The sequence below is a fragment of the Ptychodera flava genome, chromosome 17 (genome assembly GCF_041260155.1).
Source record: "Ptychodera flava strain L36383 chromosome 17, AS_Pfla_20210202, whole genome shotgun sequence".
NCBI classification, from domain to species: domain Eukaryota; kingdom Metazoa; phylum Hemichordata; class Enteropneusta; family Ptychoderidae; genus Ptychodera; species Ptychodera flava.
The window spans coordinates 36569219-36592705 of record NC_091944.1 but is presented as its reverse complement, the minus strand read 5'-3'; the positions used below and the strand labels follow the sequence as shown (position 1 = coordinate 36592705).

The following is a 23487-nucleotide window of genomic DNA, read 5'->3' as shown; positions in this document are numbered from 1 at the left end:
CACTATGGTAGAGTGCCATACTGGTGTGGTTCATTACACTATGGTAGAGTGCCATACTGGTGTGGTTCATTACACTATGGTAGAGTGCCATACTGGTGTGGTTCATTACACTATGGTAGAGTGCCATACTGGTGTGGTTCATTACACTATGGTAGAGTGCCATACTGGTGTGGTTCATTACACTATGGTAGAGTGCCATACTGGTGTGGTTCATTACACTATGGTAGAGTGCCATACTGGTGTGGTTCATTACACTATGGTAGAGTGCCATACTGGTGTGGTTCATTACACTATGGTAGAGTGCCATACTGGTGTGGTTCATTACACTATGGTAGAGTGCCATACTGGTGTGGTTCATTACACTATATCATTGATATCAACAATGTGTCTCTGTGTGTATGTTAGTGATCCATCAGTGAAAGCTAGCTGCTGCCAGTCATTCCCAATTCTCTTGAAATGACTTTCTTGATGAAAGCACATACCAGGTACACATAATGTAGTGTACTTGCAGTGGAAGTAAATGACATGCCATGATATTCATGCATGCTATTCTTAAAGTAAGCGTGTTTTCACTGATCAAACAGGAGTTATTGGGTGTCTAAGTAATTTATCTGAAGGAATAAGAGCCATGTTCGGGTCATATTTCTCGTCTCTTTTTTGACATTTTTATTTTGTATTCATTGTTTCAAAGCTATTTGTATGCTTCCTTTGAAAGCATGAGTCTGGCTGTAAAAAGAAGTGTTACTAAAAATACCATAATGATTATTAAAATTGATAGATTTCTAAAAGTAAATTTGTTATTATTTCTAGTTACAAGCTGGTACGGTATATTGTAAAGCTGGTACGGTATATGTACTGATCGTTGAAAGTAGATGACTATAAATGCCTCAAGCTGACATTTCATTGAGATGTTATATATACATAGTACACAAAACAAGGTATGAAGTATACCTTCACAAGCTGACAAGTCCTTTGAAAGATTAAATGTAGGACCAACATTTATTCCAAGAGAATTTGCAATGCCATTTGGAGAATGATATCCAGATCAGAATCAGAATTGATTTTAAAGAAATATGATTAAATGAAGATGGCTCTTATCCATACATGTAAGGTGAATTCAACTATTATAAATATTATCATTTCATTACTCTGTAATGTGCTATTTGAAGGTGACATCAAAGGTTCCATCTACCATTGTAAAACCTTTCACGCCATACTCACATACTGACATGGATCTAGGGATTACAGAAATGTATTTCTCACATAACCATCACAACCAGATCTAACTGACATTCACTCAACTCACCTTCAGCCTTTCACAGCCTTTGTCAGATTTTCATTCATCCTTAACACAAAGTGCAGAAAAGAAATTTTTCGAGAAATTCTGAAATATCCGGTCATCGTATTTCCATCAACCAACCTTATTCAGCGCAAGTGCCACTCTCATTTCAAAATCATTTGTCCCATATTTGAAAAGCATCACTGTAGACTTGCAATATCCAAATAAGATTCACTTTATTCTTGTCAAGCAAGAGTAGCAGTCAAATGATACAAAAGAACATTTTAACGTCAACATATATCCGGATTCCAAACACAATGTAACTACAAATTTTTTGCAAAATGATCATTGATGGATGTACAAACATAACTATTGTCCTCCCTTGAAAGATTCTATCAACTAAAATGTTGTGTTTTTCTAACCAACACTTTTTCTTTCATCCATGTACTTGATGTGTCAAATCTTATGAAACTCTTCAATTATACAACATTCCTGAATCACCACAACTACCGCCACTATCACCATATACTGTACATATCCATGACACATGGTGATTTGTGTAGATCAAGGTCATGAGTTGGATGTCAGTAGCTGGCTGGGTAAAAGTTGGTGGTTCAAACCTAGGAACCAATCGGTAGGTGATGATGAGGTGTTTAAATTCACCCATCAGAGACTACCCCATGTAGACTATCTATCTCACTGATGCTATGCATTCACTAAATGCATTTAACATTGCACAAGTACAGGTAATAATTACAGTTAAAACCACCAAACCATGGAATTTCAATTATGCTGAAGATTTGGCTTTTATGTGCTGAATCAATTTTGTACCAGAATACTGTTTCATAAAAAACACTAGATGGTATGGTTTAGTCTGAAAATTACTGTAATTTATTAAAGACAATTGGAAACACATGTTTTCAACCCTGAAAATCCAAACGTCAATATACCAGAAAGTGTTATTTATAACCTCATACACTGCGTGACTGACATTATCAAAAGGCAGTATTTATAGATGTTTACACTGTGAGAATTATTTCAGCCATTCATATCAGACTGCAATGCGTCACAATTAACAGAATTAAGTCAGAGTGTTGAAGTTATTACTATGGAAGATGTTGCCTTAAAGTATCATCATATATCTATGTAACAATTCTTATTAGACCATTATCTCTGTTGATGTTACATAAATCCTAGGATTCCATATCAGCAAGCAATCAATCACATTGTATAAATTGTCATGTGTAGACCAAATTTTTAGGCCAATTTCATAGGTCAAATTTGTATTGCCAGGCAGTCATTCTAATGATTTGGTTTTATGAGTTAATTATTACTTGTACTTGTTTAATTAACATGCTTCCTTTCTTGAATTGACTTGATAATTTCCATCCCTAACATTCAGCATGATGCTGTTGTATACATTTTGTGATGTGTGGTGTTGTACCTTGTGATGTGTAGGTACTGGGTTTGCCTTCACAAATATCAATGGCTCTGCAGTATAGTCTCACGCTTGCTATGTTTGCCTGCATTCATCAATTTTGCCAACTTTAGGTAAAGCGTATGTCCTGGATAGGTGTTAGAGGCTGGGTAAGAGATGGCGGATCCAAACTTGGCACCAATCGGTTAGTAAGATTACAAAAAATGTTTCAGAAATATCACAGTAAGGACAAAGTAAACGTCAGTGAAATGTGATTGTACATCACCGATGATTGAATAGTGAAACATGATATTAGTATAAGTAAACAAAATTGACAAATATAATTGTAATTTGGATATAAACAGCCATGAAAATTATCAGACTAGTAATCTGCAAAGTCTTCATTGAGACATTCAAACGATATCTGTTGACAAGTTGAAGCACAGCATACAGGGCCTAGCAATGATAACCAATCATGAGAATTGTCAAGTCAAAGTTTTCCTCATTTCATTTTTTCTGAGAATGTTCCTGATATCACTTTGAAATCATCAAGATGAATGTGTTTGTAGGATATTGATAGAGTATTGAGTGTTCAGTCTTGTGTAACTTTTTCAAATAATTCATACATGTCAACATAACTTACACTTTGCTATCATGTAGAAACGTAGGCCTCATAATAATGTGCTGTTTCTCTGAAAAGTTCAAACTTACATTCTTTGAGATGTACATGTACATGTATGCAGATAAGCAGAAAGCCATTGCTTTGAAATATGGTCAAGACTTGTAGCAGATTGTTATGTTTGATATTTTAGATCTAGCTTTGAATTTACAATGTGAAAAAATGTTTGGCAAGGCTGTATTGAGATAAAGTGGCCATTTTTAGATGGCTGAACTTGTTTTTCAAGCTTATTGACTGATATTGTTTCCATAAATTGAAGTTACCTCTGTTTATACCAACAAAATACACAGAAGCTTTCTTCATCTGATAGAAGCTTTAAAAAGCATTTGATTTGTCGAGTACACCTCCCTGATATTATTTACTGTGCATGTTGTTTTGTCTCCTGGCAGTGCTTTTGTTGAATGGCCACAGTGAAGTGTTAGCTCTGAGCTTTTCATGTATCAGAAAATTTAATCCTCAGTTTTAGATGTTTTGTGTGACCAACCATGCATTGATTCTGACTGATGTCCTAAAGACTTGTTACAATGTCTATCATATATTCTTGTTATCGTTTCTGTTTATACTATATTTTGTATGTATGTATCACATTTTAAGCACAACCCCAGAGAAGATATTGGACAAAGTGGCAGAGAAATTCCGCCAATACAAAATCAGTGGTTTATTGATTGTTGGAGGCTTTGAGGTGAGTATGTTCTGAATAGAAACATTAACTTTGCCATTATCCGCTGATTTTAATCAACATGATTTGATTTGCTGTCAATTTCAAATAATTTCTAGCTCATATTTGGTTTTGTATATAAATACCAAAAAGAGCTTATATGATAAGTCGGTGGCGTCTGTATGTCTGTATATTTGTGGGTATGTATGTGCAGATGTATGTCCGTCACACACAAGACTCCCATACCGCCAAAGCTACCATCTCAGTATTTGGTGTACAGGTAGATGCAGGGGTTGATATGTGAATTTGTTCAAATGAACATGTCAGTGTCAAAAATGTGCAAATGAGGTAAGAAAAAGGGAAATCCTGCAAATGTGCAGGAGTGAATTGGCATACCAGTGTCTGAAACAGGCTTGAGTCATTTCCTGTCATTGTTTATGAACTGTTACATATTAACAGACCAGCTCAAACCATAGACAGTAGGGGAGGAAGACTGTCTATGGTCCAACTAAGAGGGACTAACTGTTTCTGCTATGCATGTTGCTAAAGTTCAGACCTTATTTACTTTTGTCATTCTTTTTTTTTCTGGTTTAAATATTTCTTGTTGTTTTTCTGGTTGTACTGTGCAGAAATCATTGTCATAACATCAACGTAGAATTTTCCTGCACTGAACAGATAGAAACAATATTTATTGTTGATCTTTGATAACCATACTGGTATATACCAATTCTGATCAAATTTGAGCGACACCGTATAATTGCGGTATTTTTAATCCATTATCATTGCTGTAGAATCTGATGCATAGTTGTCGATATTAAAAGAGTGTTCATTTGATGTAAATGGCAATAGAGTGAGTGTAAAGGGACATATTTTCTGACATATATCTCATATTATATCATACCAGTATATTGATGGTGCAAATACAGCAATCTGATTGGTTGAGATGCAAAAATAACCGTGTTATATTGGCGATATACCATGGCTGGCATACGCGCATGCTCTCAGCTTGAGCAAAAATCCGTTTTTTACGTTCCACGCCAGAATTTCAATATACTGTTATGATATAAGCGACTTTATACCACTCGATTTTGACCAGTTCACTTCATATATGCACTTGCTATCGTTCGTGCATATATGTCGTGAACTTGTCAAAATCTCGTGGTATACCATCACTGGGTATGCTTTATTGCTTAATTATCACTTAATTGCCAAAAATTGTTTACTTTCACCATGATGCATGAACACCACTGACACTCATATACAATATTGCCCCGTTCAGTGTGTTCTGCCCATTTGCTGTAGGATTTCCTGTCATACTATTCATTCCTCTGAATTTTAGTCCATTGAAATGAATTCCTTTCTGTTTTCAGGAAAAAACCTCATTGTAATAGTCATAATTTGCACTGTGATTGAATTTTGAAGTGTACTTTTTTGGCACAACAAAGTATAATTTCTCATCTTAGTATTTAGGGCCTGACTCTGCCATTTCATTTAACAGTGAGTGTTACCAAGTCTGTGTCTGAAAACACTTATATGACAGTTGTGTGTCAATAAACAATGGAATTTGTAACATATGATTTAATAATTTTGTATCATTACAGGCATACAAGAGTGTAATGATTTTATCAGAGAACAGAGATAAATACCCAGAGTTTTGTATTCCTATGGTCATCATACCATGTACTGTCAGCAATAATGTCCCTGGATCAGATTTTAGTCTTGGCTGTGACACTGCACTTAATGCCATCACGGATGTAAGTAACAAATCCTGGATTCATTCCATGCCATTTATTTTTAAGTTTTATACTTTTCAAGCAAACTTTACTTCCATGCAGATTTTTCCAAGCCTGACATACGGCGGCTGATATGTTTTGAATGATGGCATTGGTATTTACATCCACAATTGATGTAATTTCAAAACATCAGTTGAGAAGCTTATATTAGTATCCCCATAAAGATTTTGTAATATTTCTGTACAATTGAAAGCAGTGATTCAGATGATTGCAGTAAAGTTCAGCTGATTGTATACCAAATTTCTTCAAAATGCACCATTTATGAACACAGTCAGGGAACAATTACAAGCATGGACAACCACAGAAGCTGTGAAAACCATTGATAGCATTTCTCAATAATTGGCTGATGTAAACATTACAGATTTGTGACCGCATCAAGCAGTCTGCAACGGGAAGCAAAAGACGAGTCTTTGTCGTGGAAACCATGGGAGGATATTGTGGTTACCTGGCAACCATGGCAGCCTTGGCAGGAGGAGCAGATGCTGCTTACATCTTTGAAGAACCATTTACCATTAAAGATTTACAGGTATTCAGAAAAACTGTTTTTGTTTTATTCAGTTATTTCTGGTCAAACTGCTTAAAGGTACCTTATGTGTATCTTTTGACCTTATATGGTTGCAAACGAGCAGTTGATAATGTTGTTCGACTTATTGAAAGATGTCTAAAAAACGGTCGACCATAGACAACTTCCATCCCGTTTGCGTACACTGTATAGAAAAACCTTATGTTTTAAGCCACTCTCAGGTCAAAAATCAGCATGAATGATACTACAGTTATTATCTACATCTGAACATGCCCTGCCTCAAGAGTTCAGTATTTCTATCATGATAAATTCTCTATAAATACAGTGAGCAAGTGTTTCTGTCCAAAATATAAGAACAACTGACGTAAATGCATCAATGGTATGTATGTTAACGGTACAACACAGGTATTAACCCTTTCACCACCATGGTTTGGTCCAAACCCATTCTTATCAATGGTGACTGTGGACCTGTATATAGGGAATTGGGGGTGAACAGGTTAAAGGAAGCATACAGGTTCTGCAGTCATTTGGCAACTGAAGCTAGAGAAGGGGTTCATTTCATGCATGAAGCTCCAAGGAAACTTGATTTTCTAGTTTTTGAGTAAATACAGTTTGCTTTTGATAGTTGAGCATATCTCACCGTGAATATCCTAGCACTGCATTTACCAGTCAATTACAAGTTGAAAATTACATTCCTTTCTCAGCCAAAAGGATAATAACGGTAGGATAACGGTAGGAAATATGAAACATTGGCTTTTGGTGACCTTTAGTAAATGTGAAATGTTATTTAACACCCTGTGGGGCCCAGCTGTGCAATTGAAAAGACAAAGAGGTGTTAGACAATGAAAAAGAATCATATTCAATGGTCTGGGTATTCCTTGAAATTGAGAGTTGCCTCTTTGACCATTGTCTTTGACCCTTGTCTTTGACCCTTAGACTTTGACCCTTGTCTTTGACCCTTGTCTTTGACCCTTGTCTTTGACCCTTGTCTTTGACCCTTGTCTTTGACTCTCTCATTACAATCAGACTTCGATACATTCCCACAATATCCCACAATATTTGTCCAATGGTGTAGATGAATCTTTGTGATAGAGAAATGGTGTTGAAGCGTTCTCATTAATATCTTTAAGTAAATATTTGTCAGCATTTTTAGATTACGCTTTTGGAAATGATGCATCAAAGAAAGACAAATGCAACTTAGTAGCAGACTACTAATATTACAATAAATACTAAAAGATATGTTAAGGGAACAGCCTACAAGCTGCAACAACATCCATGCATACAACACTGACAAAATTTGTCCACATTTCAAGCAGCAGTCCCTGATGTCATGCGCATGCAGCTATACCTGGTATTCAGTAGCAAACCTGTACCTGCAAATAACATTATTTAAACTCAAATGTTAGAACCTGCAGTTTGGCAAAGAGAAAATGGACAAGAAAAGGCATATATTTTGTCCCGGGTAGATATTAATATTGCAGGGGTATTACCTTACATATATGTGACTTTCATGGAGTGCTAAGTACTTGATAAACTAACATTTTATCTTTTAGGGTGATGTGTACCATCTGAAAGCTAAGATAGCAGATAACATACAACGTGGTCTGATAGTGAGGTATGCGATGCAATGCCATCATCAATCAAGACACACACTGTACCGCAGATTCTATCACAGCTAGATATGCTTCCTTGTTGTTGCTGCTTCAGTCTCCAAACATTGATTTCAATCTGTGGAATGACTTCATGGCAACAAAAAAATGTCTCATTCAGATAAATTTTTACATCAGTTTCACAATTATTCTGAAGGGAAATGAATGTATTCCTACCATTTACCTTTTGACTTCCTTTTCTGGAAATATTCAGCCATCAAGTATTTTTAAGTGTATCCTATATGCAGTCTGGCACAGAGACTCTCAGATTTGGCCCAAATATGCTCTTTTAGGACAGGTTACTCAGGTCCTAGCATGGTGAATCAAGTTATTTTTATTGGAGTATGCTAATCTAGCAAATTTGTATGATCCTGAGGAAGTATTTTAGCCATGGATTAATTCAACTCAAGACATTCCACCATTGAAATCAAAGTTATGGAGTTCATCCCATCTTACAGCTATATGTTTTCCCATACAATCTGCATTAATCATATTTCCCTGTCCTCCATCGTGGTATACACTGTCATTTCCATCTGTAGGGTGATGTTACACATTTACGAGCAAAGATTGCGGACAATGTCATGCGTGGTCTCGTGTTAAGGTATCAGTACTGAAGTTTTTGTATTTTGCAGCTATTTCGTTTATCAGGAGGATTGCTTCATAGAATTTGTAACTTTAGATTGTTGTGAGCTCATTACTTCTTAGCTACCTGTATTTCCACCTTTCTGCCTAACATAGGTCTTGCTTTTGGTGTTGCTGTTTATCTAACTCAGTTTGATATAAAGTGTGATTATTAAAAATGTCCATTTTCATGGCCACCGTTGTAACATAACCTCCTGGTAGACGTACATGTGTATATGTCTCTAGAAATAAGGCCTCTGTGAATATGGCAATGTTACTGAAGAAGTGTAAATTTCTCAGAGTATGCAAAAATGTCCTTTTGAAACGTGACTTTCACATGATGTTGTTGCTTTGAAATCTGAAACAAATGCCAACTCTTTAACTATCATTAAATTGATTATACAGGACATATAAGGTTTAATGTCACATAAAATGGCCATGACAATGTACCAAAAGAAGCTGCAAAATTTATGGAATTTATAGTGGACTAGAAGAATTTAGGAATTCTTTGTTGATGAACCTTAAGACCCGGCATATCTTAATGTTGTATAATTCAATACTTATTCACGTACAACTGTACCATTACAAGATTCTGACAAATTATGTTTCAAATGTTCAATCACCTTGACCTTTTGCAGGTGCAAATGACAGAACTACATTTACAGTACATGTATTGATAAATTTTGCAGCTTCTGTGACCTCTAACCTTTGTAATCCCCATCGCAACATGATGGTGTAACCCTATTAATTTTTCATAGTGGGAGTTTGACGGATGTCTTGGCAAGTTGGGAGTGAAAATGGTGTATGGTGTGTGATGCATTTCCTAACTCTTTGACAGTTTTAATATCAATATTATTTCAAAACACATTCCCAAAATTATCCACATTGTCCCTAAAATCATAAATAGTGCAGAAATTTCATTAGACCTGTCAGTAGCATTTGACACTGACTGCTACATAATCTGATGATTAACATCATCTTCCTTGTTGGATCAGTCAATAGGAATAGTGTATATGCAGCTGTTCCGTGTTTAATTTTTAGCAATATATACAGACATTTCATCAAGTTATATTTTCATTGTATTTTTCATTGACGATATAATAATGCCTTTGATCTAAAAAATTTGGAATCTCTGTGTACATCTAACAAAACGTCGTTGGTCATTTTCCAATTTATTTGCCCACATAAACATGTATGTGAATGTTTACAAATTTTGATCGACAACTGATGAATTTTTTTTTGGTCAAATAACACCAGCTATGGCTGTATCAATACTCTTTGAATGCAACTATGTCAGTCCTTGCCATTATATCATAAAATAGTAACTACAGTGAAAAAGTGTTTTTACATTCATAGATATCTTGTCCTGTTCTCAGACACAAAAAGTTGAAACTAGAAATATACCAACTGATTTCTGTAATTGACATTTGTTAATAGGAATGAAAATGCCAGTGTCAACTACAGCACTGATTTCATCTATCATCTGTATAGTGAAGAAGGAAAGGGTATCTTTACAGCAAGGAAGAATGTCTTAGGCCACATGCAACAGGTAAAGTATTTCCATCAGCTTGTGTTAGTGGTGTGTCTTGCATGGCAGATTGTTATAATGGTTTTCCTGGAGAAATGATATGCATGGCAAACATATCTCCATAGCAACAGTTTCCTAAAACTGTTATCCATGGTAATAGTTACTCAGTGAAGAAAACCCTATCAATTCATATCTGCTGATATTACATCAGAGAGATGTATTTTTCTGTTCTGATGATTGTATCATACTCACTTTGATTCTCCTAAATACAAGGTAGAAGCCAATTATTACAGGCAAACTACAACTAGTAAAAGTGTCAATATATTTTCCCTGACATTGTCCATATTGAAATAAATATATGGTCAAAATTGTGTTTCAAGTTTAAAACTACAGTGTCTTTGATAGGTTTTACTTCACTTGGTTTTCTATGTGATAACTATTGTGCACACTATGTCAAGTGATCCTTAATGTTTTCTGTTTTTTAATCAGTGTACGACAATACACACTGACCTTGAATGTCATGGTTTAAATATTATTGATTATTGACAATATCAAAATGAAAAGGTGTAAAGACGTAATGTGTCATTTATTTTTTGAATTACCAAAGTCAAGTCAGTCAGTTGTCAGTAGTGCATTACCATACTTTGAGTCTTGCATTGTCTGAGATAATGATTATACCGTACTGTAGACATTCACATTGGTACACTAAATGCTACGAACCAGTCATTCCAAACTGTTACTTTACAACAGTGAATTTCAAATACTGCAGCTAATACATGAAGGTGCTAGACAACAAATATTAATGAATTAGCATAAAGAATGAAAGAAGCCAGTATGTGAATTCAAATCACAAAAAACAATCTGCAAAAAGTTATCATTTCAAGTTAAAAGTAAGATTTCTTCTCACCTAGGTGTACTTATTAGTATTAATGACCATTTACTATCTACAGCATAGCACTAGCACTGCCAATAAAAACTGAGCTACATTCCATACAGTTACATGTTGTAGATGTAAGTTTGCTCCACAACAGTGAATGGAAGTCATTGCATTTTCCAATGTGTGTGTCTACAGGAATCACTAATTCCGATAAAATGCAAATTTAACGTTTTAAACTAACATGCACCAGGGCATGATTTGAAGTCAAGATTTCACTGACAATGCTAACAGTAGTGCTGTAGCCTAATACCTAGGATCTGTTTTACCACTCATAGCATGTTTATCAGTTGTGTTTTATTGTTGTGGAAGATAAATATTCTTATGGCCCCTAATCACACATATCCTTTTTCTCTGTTTTATGTTTGTTACGTTACTGAATTTACTTTCATGCTCTTTTCACAATTCAAAATATCCTTAATGCACATAATGATGTGAAATTTTCATGTCACTTTGTGCCTTTTTCTTATTTCTTTTCTGTGGCGTACATCATAAACCCATGGACATTCACTCCTGTCCACTTTCTCCATTCTCATACAAATATATACTGACTCTTTCTGTCTTCATACCATCCTCCCCTTAAATCCATTTGTTCATTCTTGCGTTTTCTCAATTCATGTTAATGTGTGATGTTATCAGGGTGGGTCACCCACTCCATTTGATCGTAACATGGGAACCAAATTAGCAGCCAAAGCAGTACACTATCTTCTAGATCAAATTGAACGCAATAAGCGAGATGACGGTAAGTACAAATGTACTAAGTATTTTATGGTTTTGAGTACAGTGTCTGGATAATGAGGGTCAGTTTGCAAGGTTTGATCCTAGTATGTGGGAGTTGTGCTATTATCTTGTGATATTTTTGAATTCAGTGAATGCAAACAAGAAAGAGTTGTATTAAAATGCCTGTCTCTGTTATCTGCATATCCATGCCAGTACAAGTACATTGCACATGAAACTCGATTAAAAAATGATCATATATTCACATCAGAGTGTCAGGACTGACATGTCTTACCATGGATGATGTCATATGAAAATGTTTTTAAATACCAGTAAAAGGACATGGCTCATGGACATGGACTTGTACCTATACACGGATCAAAACCAGTATTGTGAACTGAAACTCATTATCAACATTGATTCTAGAAGAAAACTTACATGTACTGTAAGAAAGTGTTCACTTCACAACTATCTCCTTGATGTAAGGATATTCATTAATAGTAGTTAGATGAGAAAAATCATTATTTTATGACATTGAACATGATGGTACGGTAATCATGCTTCGTCAAAATGTTTACCAATGTATCAAAAGGCCTCTCCTTTCTCACTGCCATTGTAACAAATTCATCATTTAGATGACCATAACTAAAAAATACATTTAAGAATCAAAATTGATCTCGGAGGTTTACTAACACTTAAACTTTCAAAGATTCTACTTTTTATTGCTTCACTAGAATTTACACTTCTCAAGGTTGTTGGAAATTAATGCGAGGAGAAACATGGAACACAATATCAGAGTATTGCCATCAAGCAGGTAGTTGTGTTGTTGAGTGTTTTCATACAGGTCAGCAGTTGACGTGTGGAATCTCTGCTATGAGGTAGCAAATAGCACACCTCTGGCATGGAGAGTACTTGGTAAATTGATTCACAAAATCTAACCGAAGTAATTCTGGTCTTAGGGTGGTGCCCCTTCACCCTTTGATAGATGCTATGGAACACGAATTGCAGGCCGATCTGTTTACTGGCTAATCGAACAAATAGAGAAATATAAGCAAGCAGATGGTATGTATTGTGAAAACACTTGCATGTGTGTATTGACCTTGACTCATTGGGAAGGCATAACAATCACACATTAGTATCCATGCTGTAAAACCATTGCTTGGCTTGCGTAAGTTACAAATTGAAATCCACCTTGGTGCTTATATTCTCATCTTGGTAAACCTAATCACCCCCATAAAATCCCTGTGCAAGTACAGTGTTCCTGTGATTGCCTTTGGTGAGAACGACTGTACTACTGGGATCCAGGGGTGAACAGGTTAGAGGGGTAACAATCTAATGAGTTACATTGGACTTGTAATGTGGGTATTTGCTTAGGTGGCTAGTTTCACATTGTATGCACTTGCTTGGCTTGGAAAGTCTGCAGGGTTTATATTCTCTAGTATATATGACAAAACAGGTATCTTTATGTTCGGAAAAATTGGCAGTTTCTTCAATATTCTATAAACTACAGAATATGTAAATGGCTTATGATTATAATCATCTCTGTTTGCTGAAATGACTCAATAAGTGAGTGACAAATATATATATATTATATGTATGTGTATGTCAATTGAAAAGCCTGACAACTACAGGATGTGTTGATCGGTATTCAGAATTATCTCTGTCACTTATTTTTACATCATATTTAATTATTCTAACTGAAAACTTAAAGTACATAAACAGATTTCTATACTAGGTAGGCTAAAGTATCAAGAAAGGCACTGTAAACTTAAATAAATCTTGACTGTATGTCCTCAACAAAATAATGCCCTATTCAGGATATGATATTGCCTTAATTCAAGATATTTAAGTAATATAAATTTGAAGTACACACAGATTGTTCCAAATCACTCAGATTTCATGATATTGATGTTCTGCTCTGACCAACTACACTGCTTCTTGCACAAACTAACATTCTGATGAATATTTTACCTGATATTTATTGAGATCTGTTTGCATTTAACACAACAAGCCACTCAAAGTGTGATGTACATTCCAGAATCCCCAGTCAATTTTATAATACATTGTAATTTTTTGTTCACAAGGTATAACAGTAACTCTCATCTACTGCTAGACCACACTTAGTCCTCTTTTTTCAATCTTTGAGTGGCAAATATGAAAATAGCAAAACACTGTTCTCCCCGCAGTGTCCAGTGATGCAACCGATTGTCATTCTCTAGTTTCTTGAAAATTTACCGGAATCATGTCATCCAAAATTATTCCTTGCAAGTATGTTTGCTGAGATTCTTTCCTGGACTGAAAGAGCTGTTGCTCGAGGGCGTTCTTTACATTCCCCCATAGACAGCGCCCATAAGTGATGGATCTTTCAGTCTATTCTTTTCCCAGCTGGTCAAATAATCAAAACAAAAGTTGTACGTTGAAAAGGTATCAGACATGTCATTGAATTCAAAATATATGATAACAGTGTCTATAGCAACTACAGTTTCTTATTGCATGACAGTTTTTATATGACATGAAACTTAATAATCATGTAGTGCCATGTGTCCTTTCAAGTTTCCATACCTTATTGTTGGACTATAATGATCAGCTGGGCACATTGCTTGCTTAGCATTATCCTGTATTGTTGATGAAGAGATTTTTCATTTGTGATTTATCATTGTCACACTCACAGCTACTCACATTCACAGCTAATTTCTAGGCTGTAGAAGGCACCCTGTGATATAAAACATGGTATCATTTACTGACTGCATAATGCTATAAGCTATGAGGAGTAAGTCTAGATAGATTGCAGTGTGGTAGAAATGAGTTAGTGATATCACTCACAGTATAAGCTATAGTTGGCATCTTAGAAGGGTAACATAGTGTAATCATTGGGTGATACAGACCTAATACACAAACATTTATAGTACTGGTAGTTACTGGTCCATTATTTGTAACTTTTAATACATTTTCAATTATTTTTGTTCTATATGTAAATTTAAGAGTTTCTTTTTCTTCTTCAAAATCTTAATGAAATACCTAGTTTCAACTTGTCAACACTTGGCATGTGATGTACTTTCCAATGTTAGTGTTGATAACTGAATTTTAGCCTGAATGGAAATAACTTGCATCTTGTACATAATGTGTTAGGTTGGTGAGGATTATGGTTTTGTTTCATTATACTTGGAGGAGGAGAAGAAGAAAATATAATCATTTTCTTGAACAAAAAAAATGGGGAAAATATTATTGAAAGTTAAAGCTATTGTCCCTTTGATAATATGGCATGCATGTCAGTGATGAGTTCATGATGGAATTAGAGACACAGATGTGACCATTCAATGTATCATGTCAGTGATTGTTTCCGTTTATGAAAAATCTGAACGTAAAAGTGTAATGAAAAGAAATTTATATCATTCACAGATTTGGTCGAGAGGAACGCACTAAACTATGTAACTAACAAATGAATTATGGTGCACAGGTAGCAAGCAGTCGCTGGTCTAACTTTACACACAATATCATGAATGGCTTTTTGCTTTTCTATTTACCATCAATCAACATGAACAGATATGAGTTTTGAGTTTATGTAACCAGTTATGTATTCTTAGAAAAGTGAAGATTTATTTATGCATATACTTTGTCAAAACACTGATTTATTACTTGCTTCCAAAATGTTGAACATGGGTAACTCTTGCCTTTCTGTGAATATTTTTTCAAAATTGGATTCCAGACATATTTTTAAGTATCTGTTTGTTTGCCAAAGCAGAATTCTACTTGTAGTGGTGTCCTTTATAATAACCAGTAATACGGAGAAACATGTCCCTTAGGATAATGGTTATTTGTAAAATGGCTCAGCTTGAACCCAATAGTTCTGAGTCTTTACTGTATTGAGGTTTCTTTATTTGAATGTTTAGTGCATTTATCAATAATGTAAGGATATCTGAATAGAACTGCCTATAAAGTTACTTTAAAGTTGGGCCGAAAAATGTTTAAAGATTCAAGACAATTATTAGATGATGATTGACAAAGAAATGTTTCACATCATAAGGATTAAGATGATCTCACATTTCACCTGACTTTCTGCAAATTGTTCAACAGGTACTGTGTACACCAACAACTCAGACACTGCTTGTCTGCTGGGAATGCATAAACGTGTTCTTGCTTTCCGATCTATCAAACAACTCAAGGAGATCACAGATTTTCAGTAAGTGATATCATTAATTCAAATAGTCTAGGGTACCATTTGATGGTCATGTGATGGATTAAATCTGATAATTATCAGTTTCAGCACCATGTGATGATCATGTGATCAAAAGAAATTTAGTATCTTTCGTAAACTTTGCTACAGTCATTTAATATAAAGCAAAAAGCTAGCAACAGTTATTAGTCTACCAACTCAAAGTCACAATGAGGCATTTGTTGTTAGTGCAAGCTTGTCTATCCTATGGTATGGTTGTATTTGGAATTTGTCAATTCCAATTTCAGTGGCAATATTTATTGTGGAAACACTAGTTTGCTGCAGTAATTTACCTAGTTTGCCATAATCCTTTCCGGTGCTCCATGAACTCAACAATGTAGCAAAAAAAGTTTTTAAAAATGCATGTACCTGTATGAGAGACCATTAGCACTATTATCTTAGGTTGCCATTCACATACACAGGAAAAAAGTTTAGAGAACTTGACATTTCTAGTTCAAATCGCAAGTGAGTGCCTTTACATTTCTGTCAGTCATTTCATTCATCACAACCAAACCTGTCATTTGAATGGAGAAGTGACACTTTCAGTGGTGAAGAATCACAAGGTACAGCCTGCACGATTGCAATATGTCAGATTTCTTGACAGAACAATTCATCAGTAGCTCTTCAATAGATGTTTATTTCTTTTATCTTCAGATATCGTATCCCCAAGGAGCAGTGGTGGATGAAGATCAGACCATTGTTGCGTATCTTAGCAAAACATGAAAGTACCTATGAAGTGGAGGGTATTGCAGTGAAATCTGTCAGTGATTCAGATACAGATAGCAGCTAAACACAAGACTGGACAAATCATCAGTGACAAAATCTCTCTTCCTTCTCTTTCATTACGCTGCTCATTGATTATTAGTCATTGTGTGCTCAGATTATCTGATGTTCTTGATATCTTTCACATAACAATCAACAACGGTTGTGATCTAACAAACTGCTCTTACTTTTGATGTGTACCACAACAAAATTAGTTTTTCACAGATGCCATTTACTAAGCCTCAGTATTTCCTTCAAACTAACTTGTTAGAAATAAGTTAGCTAACTTATGCATAAACTCTCAAAATTACCATTTTTTGGTATATTTGAAGGCAGTAATGCAGTCTGTCATACAGCCTGGCATGTAGATTTCACTGCAATGTTTTGTCTCTGGCTGAAGAATTACAGCTAAAATTTGAAATGAAAACAAGAAATGTAAGTTTCAATATCTTGATTTCTCTGTCCTTGGAACACAATTAAAAAGACAATGTCAATTTGCATACACATAACTTCTATGTTAGAGAGATACACCATTCTAATGACTGATTTGTCCTGTTTACAATGGTTTAAGAAGAACAGGAATATAGTTTCATCTGAAAGAATGGCAGTAAAATAATGAAATTGCAGTGAAAGTTCTGAAAGTTTGCAGAGGTGTTGTGATGATGGTGATGTGTAGTTTCTTCACATACAAAAGCACTGTAAACGAAAGCTAAATTATTTAAAATGTGAAACAGTGATTGGAATGTTTATGATGTGAGATTAATATTTATATGATCAGAAGTAATTTTTTGACTGGTTTTTGTGTTGTAAGCTATTTGTGTAAGTTTGATGACAGTTAAAATTTGCTTTAATGCGTTGTGTATGCTGTCTTTTGACATTAAAACAGTACTCTTTGTTTATAGATATCATCAGTTTAGTCAGTCAATAGTATTTGTATCATGTCACCTTGGAAAACAGAAAAGCATTCAGTCCATTTTGAAAGTTACAGTCCATCTGAAATAAGAAAGAAAGCTGAGAGGAGAAATGTTTTGTATGAAGCAGTTTGGTTTACAAGTATTGAACCATAGTTTGCAAATTTTGTAAGAGTTAGCATTCTTTACTCTTATGATTTGAGTGTGCTTTTTGGAATTTGGAAATTTTTCATTTTGAAGATTTTAAATAAGTTTTGCAACTATTATGTGGCATGTATATCTGATAACATGAAAAGTCTCATCTTTTTATTTTTATCATTATTTCCCACATCAATATAGCTCATTGAAACCTTACAGCCATGGTGAACTAGACTGTATTCTAATTTCATTTTGTTCCATATAGTAGTGCCATAGATTTGCTCAGTTTTTGATTTATCTACTTTCAATTTGAAACACTAACACTTCACTTGATACCAAGGCCATGCATGATCAGTATTTTTACAAGATAACAGTTGAAAAATGCTTGGGCATTACTTAGATATAGTAAGATTTACCAGTGATGTGGATTGACTGTAGTGACCTTATTAGTCCCCACGGACACCGTCCGGGGGGCTTATAGGTTTGGTCATGTCCGTGCGTGCGTGCGTGCGTGCGTGCTGCGTGCGTGTGTGTGTGCGTGCGTCCGTCCGTTCACACAGATATCTCAGAGATGCAAGAAGCGATTTCATTCAAACTTGGTACAAGGATTACTTCATATGTCATACAGATGCACGTCGATTTGTTTTGGGATACGATCCAATATGGCCGCCAGGCGGCCATTTTATTACGATTTTTTCATGTACAGAGCCATAACTCAGACATGTTTCAACCAATTTTATTCAAAGCTGGTACAAGGACATTGACCAATGTCATAGATATGCACGTCAATTTTCTTTGTGATACGATCCAATATGGCCGCCAGGCGGCCATTTTATTACGATTTTTTCATGTACAGAGCCATAACTCAGACATGTTTCAAGTGATTTTATTCAAAGTTGGTACAAAGACATTGACCAATGTCATAGATATGCACGTCAATTTTTTTGTGATACGATCCAATATGGCCGCCAGGCGGCCATTTTATTATGATTTTTTCATGTACAGAGCCACAACTCAGACATGTTTCAACCGATTTTATTCAACATTGCTACAAGGACATGACCAATTTCATAGATATGCACGTCGATTTGTTTTGTGATACAATCCAATATGGCCGCTAGGCGGCCATTTTATTACAATTTTTACATATACAGAGGCATAACTCAGGCATATCTCAACCGATTTTATTCAAAGTTGGTACAAGGACATTGACCAATGTCATAGATATGCACGTCAATTTGTTTTGTGATACGATCCAATATGGCTGCTGTGTGGTCATTTTGTTACGATTTTTTCATATACAGAGGCATAACTCAGGCATATCTCAACTGATTTTATTCAAAGTGGTACAAGGACATTGACCTATGTCATACATATGTACATCGATTTTTTATGTGATACGATCCAATATGGTTGCTAGGCAGCCATTTTATTACGATGTTTTCATGTACAGAGCCATAACTCAGACATATTTCCACCAGTATCATTCAAAGTTGACATTGACCTATTTCATACATATGCTCGTCAATTTGTTTCACGTCATGTAGCAGTAACATGTCAATTATTGAAGTTTCGTAAGTAGGCTGATATGTCAAGAAATATGTACTGCATCAAATTCATGAAACTTTATACAGATGTTAACCGATGTTAAGCTCACATTGCTTTAACATTGAAAAAGACATTTATCAGTGTCATTTTAATTAATTTTAATTGCATAAGTAATGAACTTTCCTAATTAGGGTGATATAGCCACAAATTAATACAACGTCAAATGTGATGAAACTTGATACAGATGTTGATCTCATAGTGTTGTAAATACTGCATCAAACTATATGAAATATGGTACCAGTGATAATCTGTTAAGTGTTAGAATTGTATGCAAAAATGTTTTGCAACATCCTGTTGATTAATTCCTAGTTGACTCATTTTATGAACTTAGGATGGTGGCCTACATTGGTTTTATGTTTTCATCACCATGGAACTCATTCTTGGCCATTGAGCGCCATCTGTATCAAAGTATTTTATCACAGACCTAATTAATAAAGAGGACTCTATCCTCTCTGAGGACATGTAATCAAAGTACCCATTATTAACAAGTGGGGACTGTGTCATCAACGATGACTGTTATTAGTAGAGTTCTTTTGATTGGCTATGATTTATTGATGTTAGAATTTTATGTACCTGTTCTTGATTGGCTCAGATATACAATTTTAGTATTGAAAAGACTGCAGGATCTGTGGCAATCCATAGTTTCAGTGAAAAAACCAAAAGTCATGATATCTCAGTAAATGCTACGAAAGAAATCGTTTTCTCTGGTCTCTATCTAACTGACATTTTCTTATTTTACGTCAAAATGCTTCAATTTTTCAGGATTTTTTCAAGTTTATTATCATAGAGAGAGAAATAGATAAACTGAAGATGGTGGCAAAAAAAATCTTGTCAAATATTTGAATTGGTTTGTCAAGCTGATGACTAGAACACGAAACAAGTGTGCTTAAAACCATGGTCTTTCTGACCGTGATAAAACACATCCCTATTCCAGAATAAGATAGCATGCTGTCACTATTGTATAATTCTGTGAACTCACAGCAAAAATAAATCATTTTGGGAAATATAAACAAAAAGACATAATTCATAGATGCAGTGCAGATATTTTTATTTTCTATGCTCTTTCACAGAACTGATGTTTGTTTTACTGTTATCAGTTTAAATTCAGGAATACACTTCTTCCTAACTATTTGCAGTTCTCTTTTTCCAGTGTTCCCTAGCTAAATCTAGTCTTTTTATGTTGTATTTATCCTGAATTTTTCTACTTTTTAATTTCTCCATTTTTTATAAATTCTCATTATTAGCATACTGCTTGATAATTTGATTATTAATGGTTCAGAATAAAAGTGTTTTGGTTCTAAGTTATTATGTACAAAATGTGTTGGATGGATATACATGCACTAGTTGTCAATTTACATAGCTATATGCGAAACAGAAAGAATCCAACACTAGCAGCTATAAAAAAGTTACAAGTCATTATTGATATCATTGTTACTCAAGCAATTTCATTAAGGAATATATACATTCACAGCCATCAATTTCAGCAACTCTTTTCTGTGACAATTCATAATGCAGTGCATTTGATAATTGCAATGCAGTGAGAGTGTGTTCATCATAATATTGGTATCCTTTCCAGTGTTGCATCATATTAGATCAATTTTGTGTTTATTAGAGATGACACAAGTGTACATGCAATAAAGTAGACTCTGCAGTTCTAGTATGACGTTACTAGTACCTAGTCTGTGTCATTATATTCATCTTAAAATCACAATTATACTCTCTAATAAAGTTTAACCGTTTACAGTTACATCATATTGCTGATTTATTTCTACAGTGTATGCTACGCACTGATATCCTGAACTTGTAAATTGAGTTGAAATGTACATGTACCATTGGTACAGTGTCAACCCATGTAACTGTTCTCATTTCTACTTTAAGGCAAACACAACATCCACACCACTTTGGTTTTCAGTCGCTTTGGCTTGTCCATGAACATGTCAACAAACAGTTGTGGTTGTTGCATTTTCAAAATCAACAGTGACAAAAAATCAACTCTCTGAAAACAAGTTTTTAACATTCAGTATGCCATTGTGCTAGCTAAGTTTGTTGCCCAGTCAGCGAAATTCATCATGTTTCATACTAGCAATGTTTGATGTGAAACATTATCTCAAATATCTCAAAAACATTGTCAGAGAACGACAATTTTCATGAACCACCACATGCATCTTTAGTTTACTTTTTAGACATTTGATATAAAATACATCAAACAGAAAGAGTACCCATGAAATTATCTTTTACAGTGGTAAATTAGTTACACCATTGATCCATATTTATGTAATTAGGTCCATGCATGACCGGTAAACTGCAATGACTCGACAATATGTCCAACAAAGCTATGTCAAGGTTTTGCTCCTTTTCAAAGCTTTCACCATCCAAAGTGGCAGTATTCATTATTGCTGTCGTGGTAAACTTGAAAAATGTTTGAATTCATGTACTAGGATTGTAAACTCATGTTTTTTGAGTAGCTCATAATTTTATAGAAACAAGGTTTAGGTGGAAATCCATGCATACAGTGTAAAGACAGGAATACTGAGTAGGATGTTGAAATTACGACAATATTGTCTTACTGGCTAGATAAAGAAAAGTCAGCAGTTCTGTTACTTGCTCATGGAAGCTATTGCATTAACTTCCATGAGGAAAACAAAAAAAGTAGTTTCTGTGGTCAGCTGGTTAACAATTTTATACCAAATGAATATTCATCACAACAAACTACATCTTGGATTACTCACAGTCAGTGGTTTGTTTACTTGATACTTGATGCTCAGTTCTCCTTAGTTTTGCTCTGTGAATAATTTATATGTTGGTATGCACGCAAGTTTAACATGGCATTTCTCACCAATTTTACATGAGTATGTACAACTGACCACATTTATCGCGATATGATTTATGAAGCTTCAATCTGTGAAAATTTTTCGAATAACAATAAAGTATTTCATGTCATATCACTTTTATGTGTTGTATTTTATTTTCAAGGTATTGAGATTCAAATGGCAACATTCAAATGCTGTCTGCCCAGACTGAGAGGAACATTTGTTTGTAATGAATGGATATTTTGTTCACTGATGGACTCATATTATCTTTTATTTTATAGGAGTACATTGAAACAGACAAGCTGTAGTGTAGTGTAGAAGTAGTTTTGGGCACATGATTTGTGGTCGTCCTCAGTGAGCTGTATTTTTGTACCCTAGGGCTAAGCAGGACAACACCATTTTGGAATTAGCTGTTCAGTGAGGGTAAAGGAACAGGAAAGTGGAACCCCTAAACCTGCTTCTGCAACCTGAAAGGTGTTTATCATGTTGTTCACAATTTTCTCCAGGCTAGTAATGTCACAGTCACTCAAGTAGCCAATCTGTAAAGCTGGCATTTATGCAATATATTGCTTTTGTACCATTACAAGCAGCACTGTGGTCAGTAAAATTCTGTTTTTGTTCACAGACTTTAGTACAAAAAATTAACCATGTTGTATTGCTACTTTGTCACGGTTCAAGGGTGTCAAACTTTGCATTGTGTTGTTTTCGTTATTCCACACAAACCTGATGTTAAATATGACACGTCCCAATCAAACTGTTGATTGTCAAACTTGACCATTGCACAACAGCTCTATGAATATCAGTCCCTGCCCTAAAAATGAACGCTCCCTAGGTGTGAATCACCTTCAACCAAGAGATTTTGTCCTTGATGTGGTACAGTTTGATGGTGTTAATGTTTGAATTCCCCGACGCCAGTTAGACATGAGTGCAAAGTGAGTTGATCGATGTGGTAAATGTATACTCTTTGTATTCTCTTTTCCATAGAAGATATCACTTTGAATAAATCTAGAAAGGAATTTCACTCCAGACAGTGAACCTGGTAATCAAAGAACGCATGATTTTCTACAGTTGAAGATATATAGATTTTGTAATTGCACTAAAGCAGTATGGGCAACAATTTTCTTTTACGGTCTTAAATTCAAATGAGAAATGAAAATGGAGCCTTTGTGTTTACAGGTGTAAAATATTATTAATTCCTGTGCTGTCCAATTGCCAACATTGAGTATAAGTACCAACCTGGGTAGCCA

At 34.9% G+C, this 23487-nt stretch overlaps 1 protein-coding gene across 7 annotated transcripts in view; it reads left to right on the top strand.

Annotated features, from left to right (window-relative positions):
• Window positions 1–22372, top strand: part of LOC139116206 (ATP-dependent 6-phosphofructokinase, muscle type-like) — a 47979-nt gene extending 25607 nt beyond the window's left edge. Inside the window, exons 14-22 of one of the 7 annotated variants that reach the window (XM_070678771.1) lie at window positions 1843–1913; window positions 3970–4057; window positions 5635–5787; window positions 6188–6352; window positions 7903–7964; window positions 10057–10168; window positions 12758–12860; window positions 15873–15978; window positions 16666–22372. In XM_070678771.1, coding sequence (XP_070534872.1) covers window positions 1843–1913; window positions 3970–4057; window positions 5635–5787; window positions 6188–6352; window positions 7903–7964; window positions 10057–10168; window positions 12758–12860; window positions 15873–15978; window positions 16666–16801 — 996 coding nt within the window. In that variant the 3' untranslated portion in view covers window positions 16802–22372. Of the gene's footprint in view, window positions 1–1842; window positions 1914–2830; window positions 2902–3969; window positions 4058–5634; window positions 5788–6187; window positions 6353–7902; window positions 7965–8537; window positions 8600–10056; window positions 10169–11720; window positions 11824–12757; window positions 12861–15872; window positions 15979–16665 lie in introns of all 7 variants that reach the window. The other 6 variants (XM_070678767.1, XM_070678769.1, XM_070678768.1 and 3 more) reach the window with 6 other exon arrangements.
• The last annotated feature ends 1115 nt before the right edge of the window (window positions 22373–23487 follow it).